At 44.0% G+C, this 12,170-nt stretch overlaps 1 protein-coding gene across 1 annotated transcript in view; it reads right to left on the reverse strand.

Moving 5' to 3' along the window:
* Positions 1 to 12,170, reverse strand: part of LOC129210222 (multiple epidermal growth factor-like domains protein 6) — a 201,607-nt gene that overhangs the window by 45,714 nt on the left and 143,723 nt on the right. The window contains exons 9-14 of the mRNA XM_054835924.1: positions 9,897 to 10,019; positions 7,211 to 7,348; positions 5,022 to 5,144; positions 4,333 to 4,455; positions 3,209 to 3,367; positions 446 to 577 (exon numbers count right to left, since the gene is read on the reverse strand). Coding sequence (XP_054691899.1) covers positions 446 to 577; positions 3,209 to 3,367; positions 4,333 to 4,455; positions 5,022 to 5,144; positions 7,211 to 7,348; positions 9,897 to 10,019 — 798 coding nt within the window. The remainder of the gene's footprint in view (positions 1 to 445; positions 578 to 3,208; positions 3,368 to 4,332; positions 4,456 to 5,021; positions 5,145 to 7,210; positions 7,349 to 9,896; positions 10,020 to 12,170) is intronic.

A 12,170-nucleotide genomic window follows, 5' to 3' on the forward strand; every position in this document is an offset into this window, starting at 1 on the left:
AGCAATGTCTTGGGATGTTATAAAGGAAAAATCAAGTTTAGCATCTATGTCCACCCAGATTGTCACACCACCTGCCAGGACAGACTTCTCAAAGTCAGCGAGGCAAGTTGTGCAGCAAAGCATGGCAGGCAAACCTTGGCACTGTTCAGCAGCAGAGCGAACAGGAATGAGCACCAACCCAAATACTTAGGAAGGGGCATTGCACCGCACTGGAGGGCAGAGACCTCGCTGTCGGAGGGTTCATTTTGTATACTGTAGCATCCCTCACAATTTCTATTTAATGATGTGCCGCATTACAATAAAATTTTGATCCACCTATGAGGCAACTGTGCTCCTTAGAGAGCTTTAGAGATTAAAAGTACAACAGGTTATTCTTCTTTCCTCCCTATCTGCAGTGTCGCAGCACCAGGACAAAGTCCCCACCTTTCAAACACTCCGTACTCACTTTCATTACAGATAATGCCGGTCCACCCAGGTGAGCAAACACAGCCGCTGTGGTCACTGTTACATCTGCCTCCATTCAGACAATCCTCACAGCTCAAGCTACAGTCATTGCCAAAAGTGTTATCAAGGCAAACTGAAATAAAAAAAAAAAAAAACCAAAAAAAACAAACCACAGAAGGCTTAGTGAGCATCCAGACAAAATGCTCCCACGAGCTCTTACCTATTGTTCCAGATGCACAAGTATAAAAAGGAACCTGCACAACATTGTCAATCTGAGAAAAAAAGTATTCATGTCGGTAGCGTTAATGCTGGTAGCACTGCAAATATCACTGAGTCATCCCAAAAGATGGACGCAAATGGAGATTCCCAAATTTCTCTTCAAATTGTAGAGTATAAATAAAGGGAAAGGTGGGACTTTAACTGGAATTTACTCCCTTAAATGCTGTAATTCCCAAAAGAGCACTCAAAACTACTTTTTAAGAGCAAATATTTTGCCTTCAGAAAAAGTGAATTTGCACCTAATCTAATTATAATTATATATAATTACAAGTATTTTGTGGGACAGAATCTCCTTTTCTCCTGGCTAGGCTCTCCTTGATGTTCTTCTATTGCAGTGGATGCAGTGCTATTTAAGCATAGTCAGTGAACTTTAACAGCATAGTTCAAGTCTTATTTTAGGAAAACAAAGCATAATACACATTTATCACTTCCTTTCTTCTTCATGGATATGAAAAAAGGGTTAGTCTATATAGAACAACAACAAAATATGGAAATGCATTCCTCCATCACCTTCCCCACCCTCCTTTTCTCCCTTGCACCCAAATACATGTGTGGACCCACACACCCTCACGTTCTCTCTTTGTGGGGTCTACTAAGAAAGGCATGGAACACAAACGTTACTCTCTGCTAAAATATCCTGGAGACATTGAGATGCTATACACACGGTCCGTTTATTGCCTTCGAGGCTTTATGGCCATGGCTGGAGGCTTTTTGGAAGGGGATTTTGAACAACACCTGAAAGCGAGCTGGCAGATTATTTTAGCTAACAGTAAGTCAGCAGGCTGGTTGCTTTTCACCAGCAATTTTCTATGTGAGGCCAGATTTCCTCTAGGTCTCAGCACCCAACTGTTCTTTTTCTGAAGCTGAACAAATGCCCAAGCTTTCAGACACATTCAGAATCCCAGTGCTCCCACTTGGAACAGGTTATAAATTCCTACTTCAGGAGAAGAATACAAATTACCCTTGAAAACATCATGCTTCTACATTAAAAAGTCATTCAAGCTATAGAAAATAGTTAATTGCTTACACCAGCTTATTGTTTAAAGCTGTATTTTTATAATATAGATAGCAGCACAAAAATATGTCTGAAAGTATAAGGAATAAATTAATATTTGGGAGGTAAAAGAACTTACTAAACCATTACAAGTTTCATTTTTCCACCACCTTTTCCTACAAACCATCACGTGCTGCAAAGCTTCAGCTTTAGAAAAAGCGCAGATGCTCACCTGTGACTGATAACACCCAAATTTATGTGGCTAAACATAAATAAAACATGCAAAAACTGGTCAATAAATATTTGATTGTGGTTTCTAGGCCTGATACTTTTGCCTGTGGTTATCTCATTTATCGGTTTCCCAATTGGTTATCAGTGTCGTTGAGTCCGTCTGGATGCTGTGTGATTTGGGAGGTCTTAACAGTTTTGTTCATAAAAATAAGTTAATTTTTTATTAAAGCCAAGACCTGTTCCTGATTTTTGCCTGTAGGGCACAGTGCTTGGGTGAGTAATTAGAGCTCATACAAAAATCACAGGACATACATAACGAAAATAAGAAATCTCATCCCTCCCTGGTGACCCACCAGCACTTACTGCTCTCATCAGAAAGCAAGCACAGGGTTTCAACTCACAATACTTTTACGTGGTGAAGTTTCCGCCTTTCAGGTGGAAGGACTGAAGTCATGGCAAAGTCCAGGTGGGGTGCAAAGCAGCTTGACAGAAGCCACACGGACGTGCTGCTTTGCACCCAGCTCCCATGACTGTGTGCCCTCATGTGCTGTTTGCCACCAGTTGTGCCAAGCCCTTGGCCAGCCCATGGATCGGTCTGTGCTTTTCCTGGAGAATGTGCCCAAAGCATCAAAAAGGATCTGAATCTCCAGAGTTTGGTGGTGGTTTTTTTTTCCCCCTCAAACAAGAATGCACATATCTTAAGCAAAAATCTCTGCAATTATTATAAAAGGACTTGTAAACACACACGTCCCCACACCCCCCTTTCCTGGCCACAGGAGAAAGGGAGCATTTCCCAAGGGCTTGTTCTCAGTAGACCAGCTTTGGTGGATGTTGTGCATTGCAGTAACCCACGCAGTCGTCTCGCCCCCGGAATGAACAGGATCTTTCTGCCTGTTGCCTCTGGGGCTTTGTGCAGACACCCTGTTTTTCCAAGAAGCCTCCCATCCCTTGCTTGCTGCACTGCTCACTTTTCCCATGCCTCCCTCCGCATCCCTCCCCGCCGCATCCAGGCAGCAGCAGCCTCGACCGAGGCGCCTCCCTGTTCCTCAAACATGTCCCATTTGGGATGGGACACGTGGCGATGCCTCCTCCCTGCTGGCGTGGAGGACAGGCAGAAAGCAGGACTAATGCTCACCCCTTCTCTGCTCCTCCTGATAGCTTAAGCCCGGCCAGCCCAGCACCGTTCTCGTCCCAAATCCTCTTTCTGAGACTATTTCCCCCATTTGCTGCGATGACTAAAAGCAATGCTCGTTCACTCACCGACCCTGTGCACCAGGGTGAGTTCTCCTCGCGGGTCTTCATCCTCATAGAGGGCACCAAGCGCGTAGTGAAGGAGCTGGGGGGGTCCTCTGAAATGCAGCCCCGGAGCCTCAGCAAACCCCGCTGCCTCCTCTGCATCCGCCTCCTCCCCACCTAGGGCTGACACACACACACACACGCCATCAGGACCTGGCCCTGAGTCTTCCTCTGTGACATTTTCCTCTCATTTATATTTGCTTTTTATTATGCTGGTAGATTTTTCCAGCTACACCCCTGCGCAGTCTGCACAGCAGTCACAGCTGATTCATTTTCTCATCTGTATTTATAAACAGAGTTCCTGCTATCCAAAAAAGAGAAAAGGGTGAGGGGGAAAAAAAATTAAAATCTTTCCCTTTCCTTTCTTCTGGAAATAAACTCTGGTCCCGGAGAGTCCAAAAAAAAAAAAAAAAATTAAAAGGGGAGTTTAATTTTCCTCACTTGAAGTTTGAGATTATTTTTAGTTAATGAAGGTCATTACTCTAGCTCATTTTGGAGATGACAAATATAGAGCGAGGCTGGCTGTCCAATTTATTTTCAGAAAAACTAAAATTTGAGCCTTAATATGATGGGAAATCAGTTGGCTTTCTTTTTGGAGTTGGTTAAAATGTCAAACTCTGCCCAAGGTTTAGCAGGTGCTAAACTTGGTTATAAAATTAAGTTGCTAGGCTAAACTCAGTACTGGTTACACTGGCAGAAATCCAGAATCACACCACTGACTTTAGTGGAAAACTTGCCTTTGTTCATCAAAGCAGAATCTGGCTACCTTTTTTCCACAGGATGTTAAACTTCATCAAATAGTGCAAGAAAACTGTCAAAATAGTGTTTATTTCTAAAACACGAGGTTTAGGTTTTCAAACATGTCCAGGGGATTTAACTGTTCGTCTCCCATTAATCTTTGGCAAAGCCTTTTACTTGAAGATGAACTTGGGAACCACGTGTTGCACGTAGCTCTACCCTGGCCTGCATTCAGAGGTGGCTTAAGCTGGGTTCCCAGAATCCCAGGATCTGTCAAAATCTCAGTTGAATTCACATTTTAAATCAGTGGGAAATACTTTAATGGCCTTCAAGATGTAAAAATAACTTACCGATGCAGGACCATCTGTTAACACCAAGCCTGTAACCTTCCTTACAGGCACATTCGTATGACCCCAGAGAATTAACACAGAAATGGTCGCAGTTGCCATTATCAAGACGACATTCATCCACATCTAGAAAAAACATACAAATGCTGAGTAGGTGCAAGTGCCTCTGCTTGGAGAGTGTACTCTGTGCCTGGCTGCTTCTGAAAAATTACTCTGCACATATGAAAACCTGATTTTCTTTGGGGCTCTCCGTTTCTCACTATATTTTCGACATAGCAAAACATTTCAGGTCAACATGGTTATTTCACCTGTTTTTGTCTCAAGTGAAAACAGCTACTTTAAGCTGCTAAGCTCAGTTGATCCTTTGGTTATTTTGAGGGCTCTCCTTTTGTAGAAGTAGTCTTTAACACACATCAACATACAGTGTCCATGGAGAGAGGAGGAAAAGTTTCTCTCTGCTGGCTCATGTTCCACAGCCCCCCTTGCCCATGCTGGATGCTGGGTTATTACTATATTCCAGTCTCACTAAGTGGAAACTACACATTTGTCAAACCTTATCAGCAAAGCTGGCATACGGTCACTGATTCTCTTATTAGGGAAATGCCCACAAAGCCCTGGGTGAGCTTTGACAGCATTTCTGCTTCCCACTGTTGTACTTGGTTAGACTGAGCCACTGATATCGAAGGACTCACCATCACAAGCGCAGCCATCAGCGTTCAGCTGGAACCCCGCTTTGCAAGCACACTCGTAGCCACCTGCGTAGTTGATGCAGAATTGGGAGCAGCAGGACTCTCCGGTCTCGCACTCGTCCAGCTCTGCAAGGAAGGGGCGGCTCGTTCAGCCCTTGGACACGGTCTGAGCTGCTGCCGCAGTTTTGCTCAGTAGCTACTGGGCTTTCCAGCACATGCCTTTCTACATCTTCCTCTCCCTTCGCCCGCATAAGACACTGTCTGAATCCTTCTACCTTCTCCCAGTGCAGCCAATATTCTCCATGTCCAGGGAAAGGCATTTTTTCTGCAAGTCTCAGGTGCCACGAGGTGATTTACAAAACAAACTAGGTCTCACCAGCCCACAAATACCATCTATTTAACAGTAATCTGTGTTTAACCATTCACTTTTTTGTACGTTCAACCTTTTTCAATGCAAGCTAACAGCAAAACCAAGCTCTGATCCAACACCTCATCTGCTGGACATCAGCAGCCTGCTAGGTGCAATTGTAGTTTTGGATAACTAATTGTTCATCGCCTTATCCTGCCCTGTGTCCATCCGGAAATTGGTATCGTCGACACCGCTGTTCTGGTGATTAGATACAAGAATTGAGCTGTTATCTTTTCACTGCAGGCTTTCAGCTGATCTCAGCCCTTGCAGCCTGCTGAGCAGGTCGGTGGCCATTCAAGGGCCACCTTGTCAATGCTGAGTCTGCAAAATGCTTTTGAACGTTACCCAGACAAGCGGCCGCAGATGGGAAAGGTCAGTGTCTCAATTAACCTTGGAAGGAGTACCAACATTATTAGGAAACACCAACAGGAGAAAGAGGAGAAAGAAAATGTAATTAATCAATTGAGGTGAGGAGGTCAGCATGAAAATAATTAATGCAGGTTATTTGAACACAGACTGTTTCCCAGAAATGTCACAAGCCGAGCTCCTCTGCAGCACGTCAGGCGATGCCTTGCTCTGGGGTCTAGCAACAGCCCCTTGTCTGTGTAGGAATGCGAAATCTGCATCCCACAAAAAGGAGATTTTTGCTGTTAAGAGCAGCTTTTCATGTCCTCAGCCTTGCCAAACCCTTCCCCTGAGCTCTCACTTCCCTCGCTGTGGCCAGACTAACCGCTTCCCTCTGAAATCTCCATCAGCAGGTCCCTGAGCTGGGGCGTGGGTGGGAGGCTGCTCTTCCTCCTCTCATCCGTACACAAACGAGACTGCGTAACCCATCCCACCCCTGTGAGGGTCCGAGTCCAAATCTGCCTCCCTCCCCTCCCTTTCTTTCATTTTTTAAGCTCCGGCATCAACTGCCCTTGCAGAGCTCGGTGCTTCCCTCCTCCCCTTACCCTTCCTCCCTCCTGCACTTGGCTTTTTCTGTTGCAAGACCCTTCTGGTCTGTGATGCCTCTCACATTCACCAGTGCTCCTGCTCTCTACTGCTCCTCATGTCTTACTATACTGCTCTGTGATGCCTGCTCTTCCCCCCCGCCCCCCACCTCTTCTTGGCTATTCTTAAAATTTTAATGGCATAGTGACAGTAAGTCTAAACTAGAATGAGCTACAGTTTGCATAGCAAAAGCAGTAAACAAAAAAAATCACATCATAAAATTGTATAAAACATGAAGGAATTTTTAAGCTCTTCTCTCGAAATAAAAACAAATCTAGCTCTATTGCTTTCACTTCCTAAGTGAGACTTCTCGCAGCCAGAAGTGCAATCTCATCACTGAGCAAATCTGATGGAAATAGAGCAACTTCCATAACACAAAGTGCAGTTTGTGCATGAAGCACTTCAGAACAGCAGTGCTACTGCTCCCAGCCAGAGCCGACCCTCTCCCCAGCTGCCACCTGAGCAAGGGAAGGAAAAAGATTCAGCTGAGTGATGCTTGGGCTGGACTCAATGAGGTACGGCAACTGGTGATGCACCAACGTGTCGTCTTCCATTTGCGAGGCAGAACTCCTTCCCCTCGTTACTTAATGATCCCAGCAAACATGCAGAGCAAGGCAAGCTGGAGCAGCAGCTGAGGAAGCACCAGAGGATGGTATTAATTAAAACTTGTAGAAGGGTAGAAGACGGGAAGGCATTTCCTTGAACGACAGCTCTCCTGCAGGCTCCCCTTACAGAGAGACCTGCCACACCTCCTCCCTCCTCCTGCCGAGGTGCAGCACTCGCCGTGAATTACCTGCGCACGTTTTGCCATCAAAATCAAGGCGATAGCCATCGTCGCAGGAGCAGCGCGGCCCCGCAGTCGTGTGCTCGCAGTGGTGAGAGCAGCCACCGTTGTTGTTCTGGCAGCTATCGACAATTTCCATTTCGATGCCTTGCGGAGAAATAAATCAAAAGGATGTTAAAAAGCAAGCACAGGGGAGTCACCAGAGAATAAGCCTTCCATAAAAAAGCATCCGTAAGCTGACTGCTGTAGCAGGAAATATAAACTCAGCTCCCACACACACCCGAGAAGAGCATGTTTTGGAGTCACTGAACTCCAGGTATTTGTCTCCTTGTGTCATAACAAGAGGATGCTCACGACTTCAGTAACGTGAAGCCAGCTCATCATTTCAGCAATCTGCCTGTTATGGGAGCGTTCACGGGTTTCCTGAGATTTATGCTTTGTTTGAACACAACAGCAAGTTCTGCCCTTGCCCCAGAGGAGGAAAGGAACCACCTGAGAAGCCCAGCTGGTTCATCGCATCCAAGTCTGCTTAAGCTTTCCAAAAAGCAGCTTTTAGTTTTGTAGGTGAATGGGAAAGAGTCGGGTTCTGAAACACCCACCAAACTTAAATGCCTTAACTTCTCATAGCGGAGTCCTGTTGCGAGCCTGACACCTAACCACAAAGCAAAACAATCTGTGGGTTTTGACCCTTGGATGTCCCTTCAAGAGGGCACAGGGCAGCTCCTCTGCGGAGATTTTGCCCCCTAAGAAAGGGTGGTGGTACTATGCCGTTGCCAGCCCCCTTCACCCTGACAGACCACCCACCCTCCTGCACTTGTTCGTGCTGGACAGTCCTCACAATGTTTTGGCCAGGTCCAGTGGAAACACTCATGTAGGAAAGGGAACATCTGGCCATCTCATTCCCACCAAGGTACTTCATTAAATGATTTCTTTAGAATGAAAAGAAAACATAAGGTCAGTTATAAAGTTGGTCTTCAAGAATTAGCCAGATTGTCTTGTTACAGAGCTATTTAGAGAGGAATTAATTTCCCATGATAGGTAGGAAAACTGAGAAACACCCTCCCTAAAGGAGCCACCGTACTTCCAGAAACACCCAGCTCAGAGCGGTGGCCATCAGATCTGGTACAGAAGGACGGCGTTTCCCCACTGCCGCAGCTCACAGACGCAGCTGATCCTACCCCTTCTTGCGTGCCCAGGGAGCAACCTGCCTGACCACAAGAAATGCAAGTCTAGCTGGAAGAGAGTGTAAATTCGGAGAGCATATATGAGGGCTACATCTCATGCCAGGGAGAAGAAATCTAGTCTCCTGTCCTGTGTGTTAAACTGGGATTTAGGAAACTCAGTGATTAAACGCAGAATCTGATTTTATACACTATCGTCATCATTTACTTTGTCTCAGTTCTTCATTCCAGTAAAACTGGAATAACAGCTCTTCCCCATGCCACTGGGGAAATGCAAGAATAAACAAAGATTGTAAATTGCTCAAACGCTGGGATAATCCTGATCATAAATATATGCAGACTGTTTTTATTTTTATTGTTTGCTCTGTAATATTGTACAGAAGGCACAGAGAATTGCCATCCCCTGAGATTTGCTGAACATAGAGAAAAAAATATTATCAGAAAATCACAATGAAATCTAAGCGGTCTAAACCACTTTTTTATCCCCATAACAGATCATTTCACGTCTATATATTAATTGCGGTTCCTCCGCCATTGCACTACTCGCAGTTCCCCATCATCTAGGAAATAATTCTCCAGGATGTCTCTCACATAACTGGTTTTTATTTTTAATGTATGTTAATGTTTTGAAACTGATTTTCATCCTTATTAAGCATTTCTTACACACACATTCTTAAAGAAAGCATTCATTCTCTGGCATGCAGCATATTTTCCTAAGGAAATTTTGCAGAAAGTTCTTGCACAGTATTATTAGATTGAATGATGTCTGCCCACCTCTTTGCTAAAGCAGGTCATGCTTTTGTCTGCATTCCAGGTCCATAACAACACCGACTCTTCCACATCACCTCCTTTATTAATCTAAATTTGCCCTCAAGGACAGCCCAGGGATCACCTATCAACTAACAGTGCTGGGAGTCAGTCCCCTTCTCAAGAGAAGCAGTGTTGATTAAGAAACCCCGCTGGCAAGAGGTAAGTATATGAGACAACAGGGCTCAGCATCATTTTAAGTTTGGGAAATTTCAGTTTTTTTCATGCCCAGTCTTGCTTTTTTCCTTTTTTTTTTTTTTAAAGCATCTACTTAACTGTGTCAATAATCTCAGGAGAAACATAAGTAAACCCAGACAGACAAAGACACGAGCAGATCATCATGTTGGTTTTCTTTTGCATCAGATGTAGCATATAAAAAAATTTGGGAGGAGGAGGGCAGGACTGAATACATTTCATAGAATAGCAATATTTTGGTAGCGCTGCAATAGAATTCACCAGACTCTGAAGATAAACCAACAGCGCTATTTGCTCTTTGAAATGCAGTAATTAAGGTCTGCGAACACAGGCTTAGGAATGTATCAACCTGCAAAACCGGCAGTAGCAGAAGACGAAGAAAATAGTATTAAGCTTGAGCTTTTGCATACATTTATTTTGCTGGGAGTGCTAATCCAACTGAATTAAAAATGAAGCATAGCAGTTTGCAGATAAGATAGCCTGAAACGCATAGCTGTAAAAATGTCACTTACGGTAGCACTGCTTTCCATCAGCCCCCAGCTCGAAGCCAGGATTACAGACACAGGTGAAGGATCCCAGAGCGTTCACACAACGATGAGCACACCTGGCTCTTCCTTCTGCACACTCATCAATGTCTACGAAGCAGAGAGAAAGGTGGAGATGTTCATTTGGATATTAAAATAAAAAGAAAACTGCTCTACGTGCACATGGGTGTGTTTCCAATCATCCACTGAAAAGAGCATCCTGACGTTAGTCTACAAACGACAGCATCTGATGAGTGTAGGAACGCTGAACTCACAAAGCTCTTCTCCAAAATAATATTTTTTTTCCTAAACACCACTGATCTTGAACTTTTCAACATGAGTATTTACAATATCAGACATCATGTTTACAGTATCAGCTGAAGTAGCCAGTTTATTATTCCTACAACAAAAGCAATGCCAAAAGAAGCCGCATGAAGAACCCGGAAAGAAACAGTCCTGTCTCCCAGTACCCTAAAATTATCAGTAGCTCCTTACAGCCACAATATTTAAATTAACGGAGCAGGAAATATCTGATTATCTCCTGAACGTCAAATGATTTGGATTAAGTGGTGGCTGGGTCTCAGCAGGGAAATGGTAGATGGAGACAGATCTTCTCTGTCACATCCCTGAATCCTGCAGCTTCCTCTACAGAAGTCCAGCCAGGAGGCACCTACTCTAATCAGGAGTTTCACCCCACTTGTAAGAAAAGAAAAAAGATAGGGAGACTGTTTTTCACCCAGTTCTCTGTCAAACAGTCCCTTCCTCAGCTTTACACTCGCTAGTTTGTTTTTTGACGTTAAATGCCACCAAAGGCATCCATTTTCCTAAAATCTCAGTGAGGCATAAAAATACTTTTAAGGAATAATTATTGGGGGGAAAAAAAAAAAACCAAACCCAAAGCAAAAACATACTTAGTACTGCTGCTGTGGAGCACAGCTGCAGAAAACACCAACCTCTCTGCAAAGACTGGCATTATCTTGCACATGGCAAACCCCTAACCCACCTCCTGCTCCTTCTCTTGTTCTGACATTTCATTTGCAAAACACAGATTATTCATTGCACCGATCCTGGCTCAGCATCTTGTACATGGGAGAGAACAGTCCGGTTTGCAGCTCCTCACCTTTTACCACAGCAAATCACTTTCTAACAGTTTTTTTTCCTCCACGTGTGCTGTAATCGGCGCCGTACTCACGGCCCCTTGTACTTGAACACAAGTAGCTTTATGAATGCAATCAGCCTACTTGCAAAAAGAGGCCCCAGGCAGTGCAAACACCACACACCGACTCATGAAAATTTCAGGATAAATGGCAGCTTCTCTGAAGCAGCAATATGAGTGGCTGCTGTTTAGAATAAAATGGGTTATTTCTCCTTTTTCTGTAATTAATTGTCACTTTGCAAATAGAGCATGTTGGCAAATGCTGTAAATGTTCCTCTCTCTTTTTCTGCTGTTTTCAAATGGAAAAATAGAGAGTTGGAAAACTGAACCACAGCCACCATCCTGCACATATTTCTCCGTATCTTATAAATACAACTAATAGCTAAGGTATGACACTTTAGTTGCCCTTTGTCTCCTCCTAGCTTGGCTTCCAAAGAGTCAAATACCAGCTTGAATTTTGCAAAAGACGTTGAATAATTTCTAGGACAAGAGACATTAATTGTATATCCATGGTAAGACATGATGCTTAATGATTCAGAAGACTGTTGCCATGAGGTTGGGAAGAAAATTTGTTCCAATATATAATGTTGCAAGTTACCTAGTGCTTTAGTTTATACATAAATTAACAGCATTGTCAACGTGTATCTGAGGTAAAATGAGTAACATGCTGACCCTAGCATGTTTCCATCTATTAATCATGAGAAGTCTCTGTGCTACTTGCAAATACTTTGCTTTTTCAGGAACCTTACTCACAAGCAATCCCAGTAAGAGAGGGGAATCACTGAGGTGTGCAACGCCACTTGCAGAGGGGCTTACGGGCAAATGAGTGAAATACTCAGGGTAGGAAGTGCAAGGCAGCCAGTACTCTGTATAGATAAGACAACGATTTAAATATTGGCAAAATTTTGGCCAAGTTTTCAAAAGGAGGAGTTTCGAATTAGTGTCTGAATATGTACCCTGATCCTGACAAGGCTGTTGAAAAGCTGTGCGCCATGAAGTCCACGGGTGCTCTGCACTTCATAAAATGGATAAACTACCTAGCTTCCAAGCACCATACTGAAAGAGAAAAGCAGGTACTTTGGCCTCTACTTCCTCCGCATTTTGGG

Source organism: Grus americana, chromosome 9 (assembly GCF_028858705.1).
Source record: "Grus americana isolate bGruAme1 chromosome 9, bGruAme1.mat, whole genome shotgun sequence".
Taxonomy (NCBI): Eukaryota; Metazoa; Chordata; class Aves; order Gruiformes; family Gruidae; genus Grus; species Grus americana.